This window comes from Lemur catta, chromosome X (assembly GCF_020740605.2).
Source record: "Lemur catta isolate mLemCat1 chromosome X, mLemCat1.pri, whole genome shotgun sequence".
NCBI classification, from domain to species: domain Eukaryota; kingdom Metazoa; phylum Chordata; class Mammalia; order Primates; family Lemuridae; genus Lemur; species Lemur catta.
In genome coordinates, this window is record NC_059155.1 from 60608412 (window position 1) to 60629454 (window position 21043).

The 21043-nt window shown below is 47.2% G+C and overlaps 1 protein-coding gene across 1 annotated transcript; it reads left to right on the forward strand.

Annotated features, from left to right (window-relative positions):
* The first annotated feature begins 9827 nt into the window (after positions 1 to 9827).
* Positions 9828 to 16517, forward strand: LOC123628669 (bone morphogenetic protein 15-like). The gene is made up of 3 exons (XM_045538555.1): positions 9828 to 9891; positions 13655 to 14024; positions 15523 to 16517. Exons 2-3 carry the CDS (start codon positions 13700 to 13702, stop codon positions 16404 to 16406), a joined length of 1209 nt encoding a protein of 402 aa, XP_045394511.1. The 5' UTR covers positions 9828 to 9891; positions 13655 to 13699; the 3' UTR covers positions 16407 to 16517.
* Positions 16518 to 21043: the final 4526 nt, after the last annotated feature.

Below are 21043 nucleotides of genomic sequence, written 5' to 3' on the forward strand. Positions count from 1 at the left end.
ACAAACAAACAAAGCAATTGCACTACAGAAGGGTTTTTTTTGTTTGTTTATTTTGTTTTTGATTTTGTTTTTGTTTTTACCGTTTTGGTAACTGGCCTGAAAGAAAGATTTTGTGCTTTATCAAGATAATTTCTGTGTTGTCTTTATTAGTTTTTTGAGTAACTAGAAAAACTAAACTTTAAGGGTTAAGGTTTACACCCATATAACTTCCTACATTACCTTTAAAGTCTTCTGATGACTATCCCCCTCGGTTAAATAAATGACCATCCCAACCATAAAGAATTTCGTGCTTCCCATAGACTTAGAACTTCCTGAGTATAACATTTTTCAGTTATGGGGTTTATGCAAAAGGAGATGTGACAAGGAATTTATCATCCACCTTAGGACAAATTACTAAAGAGACTAAAATGGTGACACAACAAAAGTCTCTAACTTCCTTAGCTTAAATGGTTAACAAGCCTTATGTTTTATATAACAAATTGCTACAAGTGTGCAAGTAAACCCAAGAATAGAGCAGATTAACACTTATAGATAAATTAATTTTGTAGCCTTGCCTTTGACGTTTTGGTTTTCGTTCTTATGTTACATAGAAGGTTTTTAAGCGTTGATGAGTGCCTGTCCACCTCCAGTCACATCTGGCTTACGTCATTGAATTGCCTGTAAGCCCTTTTGGCTTTTAAGTCCTGTTGGCCACAAAGGTCCCACCAAGGGCCTAGATAGACCAGGGCAGGTAGCCACACCACGCTGGCAACGACGGGACAAAATAAGAGTTTGGCCATTGCTGCTGCCTCTGGCAGATCTTGGCCAAAAGCGGGGGAATTGTGAACTAAACATACTGAGCCGTCCCCAGCTGACTGAATGGACCTCTTTCCGTAACTTAAAACATTCCAAACCTTTAGAGAAAGCTTCATTTCTTTAACCGATTACAAATCAGAGTCTCTAAACCCACCTATAACCTATAAGCCCCCACTTGGAGATGTCCCACCTTTGTGGGCCAAACCAATGTACACCTTCCACGTATTGATTTATGACTTTCTGTGTAATACCTGTGTCCCTGAAATGTATAAAACCAAACCGTAACCCCACCACAGTGAGTCTACTTGCTCAAGACTTCTTGAGTGTGGCTCCGGGCCTTGATCCTCAAACTTGGCTCAGAATAAACTTCCTTAAGTTATTTTACAGAGTTTCACTTTTCCCTGGACATGTTTGTGCTGGGTTGCAAATGTATTTATTTTTGTGATTGAGACAAAAATGTCTGAAAGCTCTACTGCTCTAGCAATAGCATTGCTGAGTTGTACGTCTTTAATGTTATGAGACGGGAGAAATGACCACCTAAAGACCGAATTGAGCCAAATTAGGAGTCTTTATTAGCTAGCCAGCAACTACTCCTGTGCTGCAGAGAGCAGCCCTGAGCCTTTGAAACGGAAAGCTTTTATCGCGGGTGAAAAATCACTGGGGCAGAGCAAGCATAATTACAGGGGCAAAAAGCAGCATTACATCACTCTCATGTCCTGGTGCAACAGGATCTGGGCAGTTTTAGGGCCTGGTCATGCAGAACATGGGTGTTGCATTCCCACGCTTGGGGCACTGTCTTTAGCAAGCGGATTTACAGAAGCGAGATAGCAGGTTAATGATTTTTTTTGGCATGAAACCCACACTCTGACATTCCCCACTGGTTTTTAGGGAGAATCAAATCGTTGCTTCTTTGTTATTAGTATTATAGATATGTGGATAGTGAGTCTGGAGAACCATAAGCTTGACAGCCTGAATTCTTTGTTTAACATAGGAAGTCAGGCTGTTTATAATGCAGGGGCCAAAAGCAGTGCCAGCAGAATGGAAATAACTGGTCCCGCTGTAGCTGACAAAAGTGTTGTCATCCACGGGGACCAGGAAAATAAGTTTTTATACCAGTTATTGTGTGTTTTCTGGCTTTCTTTTTCTTACTATGTTTTGTACCTGGGAGAGGCTATTTTTTATAATACCGGAGTGGTTTGCATAGAAGCAGCAAGTTTTGCTGAGGGCCACACAAAGACCCCCTTGTTTTAGAAATGAGAGGTCTAGGCCCCGATGCTTTTGGAGGACTACTTCTGCAAGGGAGTGTATTGATTGTTTTAAGCGACTGACAGAACTTTTTAAGTCACTGAGATCAAGGTCTATTTGCTGACTTAAAGCTTTAAAATTTTGATTGCTGCTTATAAGTGTAGAGGTTCCTACAGCTGTAGAACCCGCAATTCCTAAACCTATAGGCGCAGGGACTAACACAGGTATAGCATATTTGACACGAGAGGGGGCTGGAGCTTGTAAATGCTCTCTTTCCCCCTCACCAGAATAATAGTGTACTTGGGGAACAATATGTACAAAGACACAGAGCTTGTTTTTTTGGTATATTATGGATGGCCGCACACAAGGGGGGATTCCCGTTGTGCAGGCAAACCAGGCACCTTCGGGGGTGATTAACAGTGTCTTGCCTTCCGGATCAGTGGAATTTATCTTTATAACAGAGCTACAGGAATCACGGTAGGGGACCTGGCTAAGATAAACTCAGGGGAACAAATGCAAGTCCCCTGTTTTTGGAGATCTTTTAGAGTGAGCTTAGGCTTCTGACCCCATTTGCAATAATGTCATTTTGGGGCTTCTTTTGTTGTTGAGTTTTTAATATCTGTCTCTGTGGGGCCAGTGGAGCAGGTGGCCCTGATCCCTATGTAATAAGGGGGCTCAGGGTTTAAACAGAGCCAACAGTCCTCGGTTATGTTAGGACTAGTTTGATTTAGGAACCTATAGACTGAGCTTAACAAGTTAAGTAGGGGCTGCCTGCATGGAACGGGTGTAAGGGTGTGAGAAGTGTGGGCTAAAGAGGTATCCAGTGAGGGGGTAGGTTGGCCAATGGGCTTGGGGGGTTGTACAGGTGACAAACTAAGATATAGATCTCGGTTAGGTCCTATAGGGTTGTTGGGCCTTGCAGGAGTGAATCTCTGTATGGTGAACAGGACTCCTGGGTCTGAGTTCGGACAGTAAGTGGCATATAGTCTGAAACCCCATGTCTTCCCAGAAGCCCATTCTTGAGTGTGCCACTGATACATTTTGATTGTTATGGGGTTGCGGGATCCTAATATATTAGTGGTGCAACTGCGTGTGCCCCGAGTTAGAGAAATATGGGGGTCTTTGTCAACCCAAGATGTTATAGTTTCACAACCCCACTTGGCACAATGATACTCGCCCTCTTTCTGACATTGCTGTGGCCCAGTTGTGGGACAGGCATAGTGCTGATAAGCTTGTAACCCTTGTTTTAGTCTGTCAGACCCACAGCCCGGTCCCCCATATCCTCCCCAATGCCATTGTTTGTTCTCATCCTTGAACAACTGGCAGAGGTCAAAGTGGAGGACCGGCTGGGGTAGGGTGGAGTTTTGGGCTATAACAGTTCCGTCTACCGTTTTAGTTAGTACCCAGATGTAGTGTATAGGTCGGTGGGGGGGAGGGTGCCTGTGGTGAGATTGACACAAGCAATTAGGAGGAACCAGAGGAGTCTTTGGGAAGTCTTATCTTTAGTGGGTCCTCGGTAGCCTGGACGGTCCATCTCTCTGGAAGCTGGTCCGGGGAAGCCTTTCTGACGTGGGTGTGGTGAATCCAGTGGAGCTTTCCCGCGACTTTCACCACAGTAGGAGTGGCAAGGATCCCAGGCAGCGGTCCAGTCCACTTGGCTTCTAGGCTAGCAGGTTGAAGTTCCTTTACCCAGACGAGGTCTCCAGGCTGCACCTGAAATGAAGCTTTTTCAGAGGGAAGGTTAGTTGGTCCGGGATGAGCGGCCTTTATAAGATCTCAGGTCTGCTGGGTGACAGACTGTAGGGCCTGCAACGACATAAGGAGGGAATGGTTATTTAATTCAGCCAGTTTTTCTTCCCCTAGTTTAGGAACGAGTGGGGGTGGTCGACCAAACATGCTCTCATATGGGGTTATGCCTTTAACATAGGGAGGGCACCTGGTTCTCAGCAGGGCAAAGGGAAGGAGGCTTACGCAGTCTTCGCCAGTCTCCAGCTTTAACCTGCTTAATGTTTCCTTTAAAGTCCTATTCATCCTTTCTACCTGTCCTGAACTCTGAGGTCTATAAGCACAGTGTAATTTCCAATTAATTTTTAGTGTCTTGGCTAATAATTGAGTCATTTGGGCGATGAACGCCGGGCCATTGTCGGACCCCAGTGCAAGTGGGAGGCAAATCGGGGAACAATTTTAGTGATTCATTTTTTGCAACTATCTGTGCTGTCTCTGACTTTGTAGGGAAGGCTTCTGCCCATCCGGAAAAGGTATCAATGAATACAAGCAAGTAGCGACATCCGTATTTGCCTGGGTTTACTTCTGTAAAGTCCACATCCCATTGTTCTGTAAAGCCCCACATCCCTGGGGCTTGTCCCCTGAACCTAATTCCGGGGGGAGGATTAGTTCCTTTACCTGAGTTGACTTGTGCACAGATGTGGCATCTCGTTGTTACCTGCTGGGCCATCTGATGTAGCTGAGGAAGGTAGTAGTCCCTGTGGAGAAGTTCAGTCAACCTGGTGCCGCCAAGGTGTGTGCTGTGATGTATTTGTCTGATTAGGTCTCGTCCTAGATGTCTAGGGACTAACACCTTGTTGTTTGGGAGAATCCTCTACCCCTTTGAGTCATTTTTGGTTTTTAGGGCGTCTCCCAGTTTAATTTCATTCTCAGTATATTGGAGGGAGCTTGGCAAGAGTCATTCAGGGAGAACAGGAAGAATCTGGAGAGGCCCCACTGGTTTTTGTGCAACTTCCTTTGCGGTCGCGTCAGCAAAAGCATTACCTCTCGTCACTGGGGAATCAGTAGTTTGATGCCCTTTGTAGTGGATGATGGCTACCTTTTTAGGTAACCAAATGGCCTCTAGCAAGGCCAGTATCTCTGGCTTATTCTTTATTTCCTTTCCCCCTGAGGTTAGAAGCCCCCGTTCCTGGTAGAGTGCCCCATGTGTGTGTGCCGTTGCAAAGGCATATCTACTGTCTGTGTAGATGTTGACGGTTTTGTCTCTTCCCCATCTTAGGGCCTGGGTCAAGGCTATGAGCTCTGCCTTTTGGGCCGCTGTCCCGTGCCTAAGGGCTTGTGTCCAAATGACCCGGTCGGCAGTTACTACAGCCGCCCCTGCGTACCTGACTCCCTCAGACATATAGCTGCTCCCATCTGTGGATAGCTTCTCGTCAGGATCTGGCCACGGTTGATCGGTAAGATCTGTCCTTAGGTTGGCAAGAGACTCGAGCACTTCAAGACAGTCATGGAGTGGCTCCGACGGCTCATCATCTGGGAGTAGGGTGGCAAGCTTGAGGGAGGCTGTTTTTAGGAACTGGATTCTGGGGGGGTCTAGCAACAGCACCTGATATTGGGTTATGCGGGAGTTTGAGAGCCAGCTCTCGGGGGGAACTCTTTAGCAAGGCCTCCACCGAATCAGGGGCTACAATTTGCAGGTCCTGCCGCAAGGTTAGTTTGGAGGCCTCCTTGACTAGCACGGCAGTCACAGCGATGACTCGCAGACAGTTTGTCCAGCCAGATGCTGCAGGATCCAGCCTTTTAGACAAGTAAGCCACCGGTCTTTTCCAGGGTCCCAGCATCTGGGTTAATACCCCTTTTGCTATGCCCCGGCTCTCAGCAACATATAATTGGAAAGGCTTAGTTAGATCAGGCAAAGCCAATGCAGGAGCATTTGTGAGCACTTGTTTGAGAGTCTCAGAAGCCTGGGTTTCAATTCCAGTCCAGACTAGAGATTCCTCCTTTCCACCGGCACAGGCGTATGGGGGTTTTGCTATCTCAGAAAACTTAGGAATCCAAAGTCTGCAGTACCCCACTGCCCTTAGAAACTCTTGCACCTGTTTCTCAGTTTTAGGCTGTGGTATCTTTAGGATAGCCTCAATCCTGCCAGTGGACAAGGTGCGTTTGCCCTCTTTTAATTTGTACCCTAGGTATGTTGCTGCCGGGGCACAGAGCTGGGCCCTTTTAGCTGATACTCTGTATCCTAACTGCACTAGTTCTGTTAGTAAGTCCTCAGTAGCCGCTTTACGTGTTGCCTGATCCTTTGCGGCTAGGACGAGATCATCTGCATATTGTAAGAGAGTTATCTCTGGATGCTCTTGCCTAAAGTGGGCTAAGTCCTGGCTTAAAGCCTCATCAAACAGAGTTGGTGAGTTCTTAAACCTTTGTGGCAACCTTGTCCAGGTTAACCGTACAGAGTACCCTCCCTCCCGGTCAGTCCATTCAAAAGCAAAGATGGGTTGACTTACTGCGGATAGAGGAAGTGAGAACAAGGCGTCCTTCAGGTCCAGCACCGTGTAGATCTGATGACTCGGAGGCAGCAAACTCAGAAGTGTATAGGGGCTAGGCACAGTGGGGTGAATGGTCTCAATTCTCTGTTGACTTCCCGGAGGTCTTGCACTGGTCGGTAGTCGTCGGTCCCCGGCTTTTGGACCAGGATCAGAGGCGTATTCCAGGCCGACTGACAAGGAACTAAAATGCCTGCCTCCCGGAGTCTTTTGATGTGGACAGCAAGTCCCTTTCTTGCCTTTAGGTTTATAGGGTATTGTCTGACCCGGATCGGGGTGGCTGTACTGGTTAACTGGACAATGATGGGGGGCCGGTGGGAGGCCAGCCCAGGTGGGTTTGTTTCTGCCCAAACATTAGGAATCCTGTTCTATAATTCTCATAGGTAGGGACCTGAGGCCCATAGGGAGGGGGCCTCCGTAGCCAGCAAATACTCCTCTGACAAGGGGCAAGTAAGAAGGACTAGTGGATGGGCCTGAGTTGAATGAGAGTTCGGCCACGTCCCCCTGAAAGGATATGGTCGCCTGCAATTTTTGGAGTAGGTCTCTTCCCAGGCAGGGGTACGGGCATTCTGGCGTTACCAGGAACGAGTGGGTGATGGTTCCTGCCCCAAGGTTGGTTATTCTGGTTCTAGTCCAGGGATAGGCCTTGGTTTTCTCTGTGGCCCCTTGGATAAGGGTTTTCTTTTCAGAGATGGGTCCCTCGGCCTGTTGGAGAACGGAGTGTGTGGCTCCAGTGCCTATTAGAAACCCTATAGGCTTGCCCCCGACATTGAGAGTTACCTTGGGCTCCTGGGGGCTTATTGGGATGGAGCCCCGGCCCCGTCAGTCTGTGTCCTCCATGAGGACCAGCACAGGCTTAGCCCCCCTTTTTCTTCGGTAAGGACATTTAATTTTCCAGTGGCCACGTTCCTTGCAATAGGCACACTGGTCACGGTCTAGGCCCTCTCTTTTTCTGTCACTGCAGTCCTGTCCCTTGGCCCCCTTCCCCTTTTTATCCTCATGTTTTTCTTGTGCCATCATGGCAGATACTAGAATTTTGGCCATTCTTTTAGACTGTGCAGCCCCAGGGTCCTCCTCTGTTGTTATAAATCTTCTGGGCAATTTCTACTAACTCAGACGGCATTTTTCCCTCAAATCCTTCTAATCTCTGCAGCTTTCTCCTAATATCTGGGGCCGACTGAGTGGCAAAGCAATATTAATGGCACGTCTATTTTTGGGTGCCTCTGGGTCTATAGGAGTATACAGGCGGTAAGCTTCAAAAAGGCGTTCTAGGAACACCGCCCGGGACTCGTTAGGTCCCCGTATGGTTTCGCTTACCTTGGACAGATTAGTCGGCTTTTTAGCTGCTGCCCTTATGCCTCCTAGCAGAGTCTGGCGATACCGATGGAGAGCCTCCTTACCTCGTTCCTCATTTGGGTCCCAGTCTGGTCGCGCAGAGGGGAAAACAATCTCTACCCGGACTGGGTCAGTCGTGGGTTGCCCATCCAGACCAGGGATGGTTTTGACCGCCTCCCTCCTCATCTGCTCAGGCTCTTCAGAAGTGAAGAGGGTTTGGAGGAGCTGCTGGCAGTCCTCCCAAGTTGGCTGGTGAGTATAAGAGACAGTCTCCAGGAGAGAAATTAGTCCCTGAGGCTTCTCAGAGAAAGAGGAGTTTTGGTGTTTCCAGTTATGCAAGTCACTAGTTGAGAAGGGGACATAAACCATGAACGGAGGGCAGTCAGGTCCCAGTGGGGAAGGGACCTGTCTCAGAGGAAGGATTGGCGCCCCTGAGGAGTCGGACCCCGGAGAGGGGGGATCTGGGGAAGGGTTATAGTGTGAGCCACTCCGGGTGTGCGGAGGGCTGAAGGGCTCACGGACTCTTCTAGGAGCTGGATCGGGGGAGGGGCAGCCGGATATGGTGGGGGCCCCAGTAGTAGGGGATCCTCTGGCTGGTCAACTAGATGGGGCTCGGTATTTCTCTTTTATTTCTAGGGCCGGGCTTTCCCTTTAAAGGGGGCCCAGTCAAGAGAACTAATGTTTTGTTTGCAGCCTTGTTTTTGTGGGGTTTAAGACAAGACTGTAACCACTTAGGGTTGTCTATTAAGATGTCATTCCAGATCTGTATATAAGGGATTTGATCTGGACGTCCTGGATTTCCAAACATTATGGCCTGGACCCTGTTGGCAAGGGTAACTTGGACACTGCCCTCCGGGGGCCATCCAACACCAAATGTGGGCCACTCGCGTTCACAAAATTTTTGTAAGTCAAAGGTGTTAACTGAAAAGCCGTAGGGCCCGGCCCAACACTGAAAGTCTTGGAAATTTCTCAAGAGGCATTTAAGAGGAGAGCAAGTAACACAGGGCTGAGATTGGTCCATGATGAAAAGCCTAAATATCACAAGATGCAGGCAACGGTCAGAATGGGGAGCAACATCGCAACCAGAAAAGGAAACCTATTATAGTTCAGTCTACAACCACTAATGACAGCCTTCTCCCTGGCCCCCAATCCTGTGGGGCCACTGAGTAAAGCCTGATACCCAGCAATAGAGTCAACCCGAACAGGCCAAAGGCGATGTAAGAAGCTGACTCAGTCATTCAGTTCAAGGGGACCTGAGTAGTGTGTCTCAAAGACAATTTTTATACACAGTCTACATTTATTAAACACCTGTGCCGGCGACGACACGCAGAGACACAGACTTGTTTTACAGGGGAGGGTTTCTCAAGCTCCGTGGCCTTTCGGCCATGCAACCGTGACACTGTCACTCACTCACACCACACGTGGACATAAAGGACGGAGGACAGGACAAGACAATTGGCCAATGATGACAGCGCGCAAAAATCGGACTCCCTACTGTTGCTGCTGCCCCGGAGGGACCCAAGATGGTGCTGGCGGCATAGGCCATCCACCCCTCTCTTGATTGTGATAATAAGGGCCTCGGACCCGCGGACTCCAAGGGCAGTCAGGGAGCTGCCCATTTGGCTTGACCGGTGCAGTTGGATTAATTTGGCGCCTTGCCGATTCCACAGTGGACTCTTTAAATCCCATTGAAAAAGCAAACCAGAAATTTCAGCCGCCTAAAAAGATCTGAAGAGCACACACAGAGACAGGCAGGGACAGAGGGAGAGGGAGAGGGAGAGACCGAGGGGGGCGGAGAGAGCAAGCGGCCAGCGGCAGCAGCGGCCCCGGCGTCCTGGGGCAGAGGGGGAGAGGGAGGGGCGGAGGCAGAGAGGGAGGGGGCGCGGGGCGGAGGCGGAGAGGGAGGGACGCGGGGCGGAGGCAGAGAGGGAGGGGGCGCGGGGCGGAGGCGAAGAGGGAGGGACGCGGGGCGGAGGCGGAGAGGGAGGGGGCGCGGGGCGGAGGCGAAGAGGGAGGGGGCGCGGGGCGGAGGGGGAGAGGGCGGGGCGGAGGGGGAGGGGGCGCGGGCCGGAGGCGGAGAGGGAGGGGCGGAGGCGAAGAGGGAGGGACGCGGGCCGGAGGCGGAGAGGGAGGGGGGGCCCGGTTCTGGGGCCCCAGACAGCCTCAGGAAAAAGATAGGTAGGAAACTGACAATCACGGACCCCGGTGATAAGCGCGCGCCGTTCTTTAAAGTTCAAAACATAAGGTAGGACCCAGATGGCAGGTGAAACCAAAATGGAATCCAAGCCGAGAGAAATGAAAATAGAAGAGTAATCGGAAAGAAAATGCTCAGGAATCTGACCAGGACTGGCAAGTCCTAGGTGATGTCTCACGTCCCCAGGACTCGCCCGAGGAGAAGGGGAAACAGAGTCAGATCCTGACAGTAAGTTCCAGGTGACGTCTCACCTCTGGGAACCCGCTGGAGAAGTGAAGCTCTGTCCAGCCAATGCCCTGAGGCGCCAGACAACTCCGGAGCCAGAAACAGACCAGAAAAGAACACACTGGTGAACACAACCAGAAGACTCGTCCAGAAGAATTTGCGGTTTTGATGGTGTCGGGGGCCGGCGCGCTGTCAAGCCTCTGCCCGGCGCTGAGGCACGTCTCTCAGAGGCCTTCCCCTAGGCAAGACACTCCTCACCTGGTCTCCAGGCACCGGTGGTGGCCAGGTGCCCTATTTTAGGGCAGAATCTCGCTGGGGCCTCCAAATGTTACGGTCTGAGATGCGAGAAATGACCACCTAAAGACCGAATTGAGCCAAATTAGGAGTCTTCATTAGCGGGCCAGCAACTACTCCTGTGCTGCGGAGAATAAAGGCACAGAGAGCAGCCCTGAGCTTTAGAAACGGAAAGCTTTTATCGCGGGTGAAAAATCACTGGGGCAGAGCAAGCATAATTACAGGGGCAAAAAGCAGCATTACATCACTCTCATGTCCTGGTGCAACAGGATCTGGGCAGTTTTAGGGCCTGGTCATGCAGAACATGGGTGTTGCATTCCCACGCTGGGGGCACTGTCTGTAGCAAGCAGTTTTACAGAAGCGAGATAGCAGGTTAATGATTTTTTTCGGCATGAAACCCACACCCTGACGTTTAACCTTACCAGAGATAATGTCAGATTGCTGTCCAAAATGATTATACCAAATCACATTCCCATTAGTAGTGTAAGAGAGTTACTTGTGTTCTCTATCTTCACCTGAACTTAATAGTGTCAGTCTTTTAATGTGCTGCCAATTCAGTAAACATGGAGTTGTATTAGGTTACTGAGCATGAAATCTCCAATTTCCTTAAGTACTAAGTTTGACAGTTGATATCTCTGACATTTCACATTGATGCTTCTTGTTTTATGTTTCTCGTGAAGGTACATCCTCTGTCTTCCAAATGCACGTTTTGGCTTGTGATTATCTTTCCATTTTTTTTAAGAGCAATTATTGTGAATCCATGGATAAGTAAAAAATTCATGTTATTGGCTGGGCATGATGGCTCATGCCTGGAATCCTAGTACTCTGAGAGGCCGAGGCAGGAGGATAGTTTGAGCTCAGGAGTTCCATACCAGCCTGAGCAAGAGTGAGACCCACGTCTCTACTTAAAATAGAAAGAAATTAGCTGGACAGCTAAAAATATATAGAAAAAAGTAGCTGGGCATGGTGGCTCATGGTAGCCCCAGCTACTCGGGAGGCTGAGCCAGAAGGATTGCTTGAGCCCAGGAGTTTGAGGTTGCTGTGAGCCAGGCTGATGCCACGGCACTCTAGTCCATGCAACAGAGTGAGACCATTTCAGGAAAAAAAGAAAAAGAAAAAGAAAAAAAAATAATTCATGTTATTTACAAATATGAGTTCCGTTGTGGAAACAGTGCAGTGCCGACAGCGAAGTGTTTGGGAAGGTGTGGGTAATGAACACACAGTATGTGGATGGTTTGAGAACTTCTGTCCTGCTGTTTTTTTTTTATTTCAGCTTATTATGGGGGTACAAAAGTTCAGGTTATGTATATTGCCCATGCCCCCCCATGCCCCCTGAGTCAGAGCTTCAAGCATGTCCATTCCCCAGACAGTGCGCATTGGGGTGGGGCAGACCATCGCCCGCGGGGGCTGCAGCAGCAGCTGTCCTGCTGGTTTTAATCTTGAAAATGAGACAGTTCCACAACCTGAGACTAAGGTGGATAATGATCAGCTGAAAGCTGTAGTGGAAGTGAATCCATCTCAACCTATGCATGAATTAGCAACAAGGTTTGATATTACTATTCCAATAATATTGGACCACTTGAAACAAATCATCAAGGTAAAGAAGCTGGAGAGATGGGTTCCACATGAATTAAAGGAACGTCAGAAGGGAAATCATCTCGAAGCTTACCTTTCTCTGATGTCATGACATAAAGGCCAACCATTTCTACACCGTATTGTTACGTGTGATGAAAAATGGATTATTTTTGACAATCACAAGTGTTCGGCACAATGGTTGGATAAAGACGAATGCCGAAATACAGTCCAAAACCGAATAGTCATCAAAAAAAGCTAATGATGTCTGTTTGGTGGTCCAACGCCGGTGTTATCCACTACAGCTTTATGAAACCTGGTCCGTTGATTATAGCGGGCATCTATTGCAACCAGTTGGATGAAATTATGAGGATGTTTCTGATTAAGCAGCTGAGATTGGTTAATAGAGACAGGCCAATCCTTTTGGAAGACAACGCTCTACCACGTGTTATGCAAACAACGCTGCTCAAACTACAGCATCTGGGCTTGGAAACTCTCCGTCATTTACCATATTCACCACACCTTGCGCCAACTACCTACCACTTCTTCCAGGCTTTGGACCACTTCTTGCAGGAGAAAATATTCAATTCTCAACAAGCTGTGGATAAAGCCTTTGGCGATTTCATCACCACTTGCTGTCCAGGCTTCTTCACTGCTGACATAAACAAGCTACTGTTAAGACGGCAACACTCTGTAGATAGTTTAGGTGCATACTCTGATTAATTGTACTGCTTCTTGTTTGAGAGATAATAAACTACACTTGTTTCATAATTGGATATTTCATATTTAATGACCTAATATTGTATGTGGTTTTCAGTTTTATTTTTCTGATTTCTATTACATCTTTCATACATTTTGGCCATTCAGGTTTTGCCACTGTGAATCATGTCCTTATATTCCTTGCTTGTACTACCCTCACAACAACTCTCTGAAGTTTTATTTGGAATAAGTGTTCTCATTCTCTCTGTATAGTTTTTCATAGTTTGAGTGAATAAAATGAACATGTATTATGTTAAACAAAAGAAAAATAAAATCACCTGTAAACTTCAAAAATTCCTGATACTCTGGTAACACCTCAGACCCATTACATCAGAGTCTCTAGGGAGGGTACAGAATTATGGCATCCATAATAGTTAATGCTCCCCAGGTGATTCCAATGTACAGTCAAGATTGAGAAACGTTGTTAAGGCATCTTCAAGCTCCAGCAGCCATGTTCACTCAGTAATTTCCATATTTCTTTGGAGAACTTGTTAAGTTCCAGATTTCTGGACACCACTCCCAGAGAGTCTGTGTTTGGGTCCAGACCAGGAGTCTACATTCTTATCCATCGTCCCAGATAGTTTCATTGCAAATTACTAGGAGACCATATTTTGGGAAATGCTTTATTAGAGGCATGGAAGTTGGATGGGAGCAGGAGGATTCTGGCCCTTTAAGGACCTATTAAGGGACTGCTTATAAGCCTGAGGAGTATCGTAGCATAATGCTGCTTTCCTTCAGCCTAACGGAGAAGGTAAGAGACTAGGTCCTGGAATGGACCTCTCCTTTTAATTTACCTCAGCCTCTTAATAAGCAGTATCTTCTTCTCAGCCCTTGTTCTCATGCTGCCTTGTCTCACTTTATGTTTGTTTTGATTCATAAGGGACCAAGATTGGAGACCTCCTTTGGCTTAGGAGATCCTCCCAGGGGAAACAACATACAGCCTTACTTTTTTTTTTTTTCCTAGACTCATCCTTGGTGGAGCCTGTTGCTGAACACCAGGCCTTTCAAGATGGTCCTCAGTATTCTTAGCATCCTTGTTCTTTGGGAACTGGTGCTTTTCATCGACCACAGGGCCGCGTTGGCAAAGGTAGGGCAGCCTGACGTTGCCATCCTGGCTGAGGACCCTAGCTGGCCCCTGGTTCGGGAGCTGCTAGAAGAGGCTCCCGGCAAGCAGCAGAGGAAGCCACAGCTCCAAGGACCCCAACTGCAATACATGCTGAAGTTGTACCAGAGCTCAGCTGACTCACTTGGGAACCCTAGGGAGAACCGCACCATTGGGGCCACCATGGTGGCGCTGGTGAGGCCCTCGGCCAACGCAGCAGAGCCTCTCAGAGGTGAGTTATCATGTCCTCATGCTGCTCTGGAGGGGAGAGAAGTGGAGGAGAGTGTAGAGAAAAGGGAAGCTGTGGGTTTACTGCCGGGCCTCGTTGTCTGGTGGGTGGGTGGTTCTCTCAGGCTTAGTTTTCAAAGGATAGCAAGCTTGGGAGAAGCTGGTTCCAAGTCCACTTCCCTTTGGGGCTTCAACTTCAGCACAGATTGCCTTGGTGCCTACTGTAGAACTTTCCCCGGACCCAGGACAACTGAGTGACGTGTCAGCCTCTTTCTTCTGACAAAACGTCTTACTGCTTGACAGAGCTCTGAAAACTGTGATTGAGAAATACCCAACTACATTCTCGTGGAGGGCTATCTATGTGCCAGGAATACCAGTGCATTCCAGGCTTGCAGATTCAGTGGAGAAGAACGGTTAGGTGAATGATACAGAAATTAACATGGAAATATGCTTGAGGATGAGAGAAGGGTTTCTTGTAAGAGGCCAGGTTTTTGTAATCTTTGCTCTTGACACTTGCCAGGAAGTGGGTGCTGAAGTTCAGAGCACTATGGGCTCAACCTTCCAACCCTTTGGCCACTGGGTGTCAGTGCTACAGTTTGGATTCAAGCTCTCAGTCAGGAAGGGACCTGAAACTTCCAGTAGATTTCTCAGCAAAAAAATATTTATGTGGTCAAGGCCTTGTTGAAAATCGTATTTAGGGGAATAGTGGTAAGATGAATAGGGTAAATGGAGAACCATTTCCAGCAAGAAAGGATAAGAGAAATTGAGGGCTAATAGGGAAATGACCAAAGGAGGAAACGATGCTCAAGAGGCAACACTTGAAGTTGGCGGTAGGCAGAAATGCAGACATGGCAGAATAGCTGTCCTGCTAGGAGTGGATCAACAAATTATTTTGTAGTGCCTGTGATCCTAGATTTGAAATGATGGCAGGTCACAGCACCCAATATTGTATTGTGGCCCCAAAGCCACATCTGTATAGTGATGTGAGATGAGGACTTTTGTTAATCCACATATGTCTCAACAAATCTAATTGGTTACCTTTAATAGTCAACTAGTGATATGATTGATCTTCTCCCATATGCACAATATACACACAAAATAGTTCTACATTTGAGATTTTTCCCTGAGCCTAGTGTTGTAAGTGATCTAAAAGAGACAGTTTCACTTTAGAGAAACAGACTTTGTTCAAACCTTAACTCTACCAAAACAATGGCTGTGGGCTTTTTTTTTTTTTTTTTTGTGACGTAGCTTCTGTGAGCCTCAGTTTTCTTGTCTGTACAATGGGGATGATGACTATCTTGTAAGGCTATGGAAGAGTAAAGAGCTAATGCATGTAAAGCATCGCGTACATTAGTAACTGCTCGATAAATTATAGCTATTATCTTGAGTTAATTTTAGGGGTGATTGCAGCCATCGGTCTATATTGAGCAGGTTTGTGGGGAAGATTCAGGCTAGGAGGTAAGAAGCTAATCCTCTGTTCTTGTTTCCTCTTACCTGTGCAGGCCCCTGGCATTTACGGACCCTGGACTTTCGTTTCACAGGAAACCAGGCAGCACACAGGCTTGTGAGAGCCACTGTTATTTACCTCCAACAAGTCTACGTCGGTCACTTCCACTTCTCCTGCCATGTGGAGCCTGGGTTCAGGAAAAGCCCAACCAACCACTTTCCTCCTTCAGGAGGAGGTTGCTCAAGGCCTTCCGTGCTGTCTGAATCTTGGACAGAGAGGGATATCACAGAAGAGGTTTGGCAAGGGTTTTGGAATCACATGGGGCAAAGTTTCTGGAATCACACGGGGCCCAGGGTCCTACGTCTCCATTTTCTATGTCACCAGGAAAATGGGAGTAGAGGTATTGAACAACCATGGACTGAGACTTTGTCATTGGACCTTGGATTTTTGCTATTATACATCAATAAGACATATAAAAGTGTTCAAAATGCTCAGTCTTCTTCCAGGATCCTGGATGAGTCTGAAGAAGGGGAATGTCCTCTTCTCTTGGAGAGAACCCCTCGAGAAAGCAGCGTTACATCTCAGCTTCCTGGCTCTTCCCGGGAACGTAATGGTCGTGGAAATGACCTGTGTTCCCTCCACCGTTTCCAAGTCAGCTTTCGCCAGCTGGGCTGGGATCGCTGGATCATTGCTCCCCGTCACTATACCCCGAACTACTGTAAGGGAGTCTGCCCTCGGGTACTTCTCTATGGTCTCAATTCCCCGAATCACGCCATTATTCGGAGCCTGGTAAATGAGTTTGTGGACCAGAGTGTCCCTTGGCCCTCGTGTGTCCCTTATAAGTTTGTCCCCCTTAGTGTCCTCCTTATTGGCCCAAATGGGAACATCTTGTACAAGGAGTATGAGGATATGATTGTTCATTCTTGTACCTGCAGGTAAAAGCGAAGATAATAGCTTTCAGAATTCCATAACCTTTTGGCTAAAGTTTAATATAAACACATGAAAGCTCTCCATAATCTCTGCACTGTGATTGTGTATTTAAGTGATGGCACTGGGCTGTTTTGCAAATAAATAAATTCTTTTGTTGCAGTTGAAGAGAATCTTGACTGTTCTTGGGATTGGGAGACAGCGGGTGGAAGGAAGGCACTTTTTTCTTTTAACTATGGCCAGGAATTCAACCCTAATCCCTGAGGGGCAGAGCTGGATCCTCAGAAGTTCTGCTCCTTTAAGGCACATTGCTAGCCATCACTATACCCGGAACTACTGTAAGGGAGTCTGCCCTCGGGTACTTCCCTCGAGGAAGCCCAGTAACTCTTTTCCCTGCCTAACAGTTCCTGCCCAGTGTTCTGGCCATTCTCATTGGGACGGGACTAATTTAGGTTGAGTTCATGTGTCTGCCAAATGTAAATCCCGATCTCTTTCTTACCTGACCATTGTAATTTAACTCATTTTACCAATCCCTTCTCAACAGTCGGTTTCAGCTAGACTGAATATTTTGCAAACCTATAAATACACAAATTGTATTATTTTTAGCCTGGGGAGCTGTTTCTTAACATCCTTTTTCCCCATCTACTTTCTTCATCTTTAGGATTCAGCTCAGACATTGCCATCTCCTCAGTACCCCCATGACACCCCAGACTCAGGCAGGTGTCCCTCCTCTGTGTTCACATAGCACTATTTGCTTTAATACGGCCTATTGTAATTATCTTTCTTGCAAAAAGATGGAGCTCCTCCTGAGGGGTTTCAGTTGTCCTACCCTTCTATATATTACAAGAGCCTGCCACCCAGTAGGTCCTTGATGACTACAAACACACAAAGTGACATTTTTGTGATATATTTTTCCCAACATGGAATATTTCAGTGTTCACATTTCAGTAGTTTTTCATTGCAACACATGTAATACAAGATATACGTTGTACATAAAGTTAAGATGATTCATTTTTGTGCCTCGTTATTTCAAAATCATAATTTAAATTGTAATGGAAAATGACAGCCATATTCTTGAGTAAGACAGTTGGTGTAATCATTATATATGCTGCAATTTGACGTGGGAGACGAACTATGGGCTTCCAGTCTAGCCGTTTCCCCAGCCTACCTGGACGAGGCACCGATACCTAGCAGGCCTGAAGATGGACCTTCATTATAGGATCAGATCAAGAATTTAGCATCTTGGTTCTTAGGAATTTTCAGCAAGGGTTCTTAGGGATTTTCTGAAAGTTACGATCTCCTAGCCTGGAGTCGTGAGTGCATCGGAAACAATCTATTTATGGAGATCTCAGGATTAATTGGCCTTGTTATCCAGTAAGCCTTGAATTGTCAGAATACCCAAGAAAAATACTGGCAGGATGGGGTTAGTTGTGGCTGATATTACAGATTCTCTTTTCTTTTTAAACATTGCTTCAGCTCAACACTTTTTCTCAAATCCAAAATAAGAGCTCTGTACTTCAAACTACCTTCTGAGAGGAAGAAGACATGGTTGCTAGTGGAGGGGGTATATGGATGAGGAGGGGGGTTGTATCTGCCCAGGTGGGTGGGGAGAAATTTTATTTGGTCTGGAAAGGGAAAGTAAAAAGCAAAGTTCCTCTTGTCCCAACAATCCCAGGGAATAGGCCAGAACTTCATTCAATGCGTGGGTGCAAAAGGAGCAGGCATTGAAACTTGCTTCTGAGCCTGGAGCTCTTTTACATGTACCTTGGTGGTATATTACAACTAATTCTGGGCAAAGTTGGGACGCAGACAAAATTTATCTTCAGTTCCACAAAATATTTGGGTGTCTAATCTTGGAAAAGAATAGTTCATGTCTTCAGTTAATTCTCCCAATAGCATATGAAGTGGGAGGTATTAGTCCCATTAAAAAAAACCCTGCTTCATTGAAGCATAATTCATATACCATAAAAGCCACCATTTCAGGTGTAAATGCAGTGTTTTTTAGTATATTCACAGACCTGTGCAAACATCACCACAATCTAATTTCTCCATAAAAAGAAACCCCGTGCCCATTAGAAGTCAATTTCCATTCTACCACCCCTTACCACTAGCCCCTGACAACCATTAGTCTGCTTTTTCTCTGGATTATCGATATTTACCTAAATCAAATCATAAAATTTTTGGATTTGTTGTAGCCAGATGTGTTGTAGCATGGATCAGTACTTCATTTCTTGTTATTGGTGAATAATATTCTATTGTAGGATATACCAGCTTTTGCTTAAATATTCATCAGTTTGGGAATTCAAGCTGTTTCTGCATTTTGGCTCTTATGATTAGTGCTGCCACGAATGTTCATGTGGAAGTTTTGGTGTGGACATATGTTTTCAATCCTCTCGTGTATATGCTTCAAAGCAGAAATGCTGGATCGTATGGTAACTCTATATTAAACATTTTGGGGAACTAGCAAACTGTTTTCCAAAGGGGCTGTACCATTTTACAGTCTAGCAATGTACGAAGGTTCCAGTTTCTCCACAGCCTCACCAACACTCATCGTTTCTTTTATATTCTAGCCATACTGTTGGAGGTGAGGTGGAATCTCATTGTGGTTTTGATGTATATTTCCCTAATGACTAATGAAGCTCAACGTCTTTTCATTTGTTTATTGGCAACTGGCACATCTTCTTTGGATGAGCCAGCTAGTGAGCTAGAGAGTTGTTCTTCCTGTCAGTGGTGGATCCTTGCAGGAATGAGCCAACTGCAGAGATGTTCTTTTGTGCCTGTGATAAGCTCTAGTCCCTGAGGTGGAGCACTTGAATGCCCCAGGCTTTGGGAGGAGCCCTGAAGCCCCCAGGGGGGTTGCTTGATCTCCACCACAGTAGTGGTGGGTGGGGGATGGAGACTGGGCATGTTTAGGTTGGCTGAGCCCAGAAGGGCTCAGAGATCATTTTCCCAGAGGCTAGGGGGGAGGTGCTGGGAGGAGGGTGGAGGCACACTCTCCAAACCAGGATGACTGCTCATGAAGAATGGGCTGCAACTGGATGTTGGGAGGGAGCTCCTCCCTGCTTGCCTCACCCCTGCCCTCTGGTGTCTGTTTGCACATGGGGGTGCCTGAACCCACTTGGTTTCTAGGGCACTGCAGGTTGACATCTTCCCCACTGGGGGACCCACCTTAGTCTGACAGCGCGGCTTTGAGCTTCAGTAAGGCTCCAAGTTCATTTTTCCAGAGTCAGTGGAAAGCCAGTGGAGGAGTGTCAAGGCAGGCTTTCCAGACCAGGAAGTCTGCTGGTGAGGGAAGGGCCGCAATTCCCCAACTGGCTGTCAGGGGTGAACTCTGCCCCTCTTATGTTGCCCTTTCCCTCCAGTGTCTGGTCACAAAGGTGTCAGGTTGCAAACCTGCCACACTTGGTTGCTATGGCACCGCAGGCTGGGATATTCCCTGCCGGAGGACCCACCCTAGTCTGAAGGTGTGGCTTTCCTTTGGGGGAGATACGTGCTTCCCCAGATCTCCACGTCTCAGACCCCCACAGTATTCTCCCATTAGTTCCCCCCACATGTCCTCCCTTGCCTCCCTTGCCACGTCCAACTCCCAAACCTCCCCCCTGTGTCCCCCAGGGACTCACTTGAGTCCAAGAGGCACAGGATCAGGCCTACACGTCTGACCCACTAGCGTGCATCTCCAAAAAACCCCAGTGTGCAGGGAGCTCCCAGATCGGGCACCCCGGGTCCACTGCAGGTCCTCAAGGGGAAAGGTGTGGGCCCCACTCTCTGTGGAAACCTCAGACCGGAGGACCCACCCACTGGAGAGAGGTGCCCACTTGCCAATTCTTGGCTCAAACTGCTCTCCTGCTTGAAGTGGGTTGGGGAGGGGCAGGGAAAGACAACAATCTGAATGGAAGAAAGCTGGCTCTCCGTCCTCTCAGGTCAGTCTCCTTGGAGGGCAACTCTGCACAGAACGTCCAAGCTCTGGGATTATGCAAGTTCTCCCCCCAATTCCTTGGTCACCACGGTGCCTGGGCTCATGGGGGCAGAAATGCTCCCAAGTAACTTGGTAGTCCACTCATCACCGAAGGAGTGCCGGAGGGAGAAAGGGATCCCCCCCTTACCCCTTCACTGGGCTCCAAGTTTCTCTGGGTTTGATCCTTGCCGATATCCTTTTTTCCTTTATCCTCTTCCTTCCCTGCTTTGCAATTTTCCTCTGGGAGGTCCCCAGTAGGGTCTCGCAGTTGTCTCTCTGACCTATGCCTGACTTGTGTCCCCTCTCTCCTCCCCATTATCTGCAATCCTTCCTTCCCTCTGAGACAGTCCAGCAAGCGATGTCTCTAGTCAGCCATCTTCCCCCCTTTATCTTAACTTTTCTAAACAAACAACACACATACATCCAGTTTGTCTTACATGGTATATATAATTTTAGCTTTGCAAACCGGACTCCCTAAATCCTCTGAGATATACAACCAATGTACAAAAATCAATTGGATTTCTGTATGCTTGCAATTAACACATTTAAAATGAAGTTAGGTAAATAATTCCATTTACAATAGTATGAAAAAGGATAAAATATTTAAGAATATATTTCACCAGGGAAGTGCATGATTTATACACTGAAAATTACAACATGTTGTTAAAAAATATAAAGAAGATCTAAATAAATG

Bases quoted from the DNA above. Each gene is read 5' to 3' on its own strand.
- LOC123628669 (XM_045538555.1), top strand. From the start codon at position 13,700: ATGGTCCTCAGTATTCTTAGCATCCTTGTTCTTTGGGAACTGGTGCTT. The intron at 14,025-15,522 runs GTGAGTTATCAT...TTACCTGTGCAG, and splicing joins CGCAGCAGAGCCTCTCAGAG to GCCCCTGGCATTTACGGACC.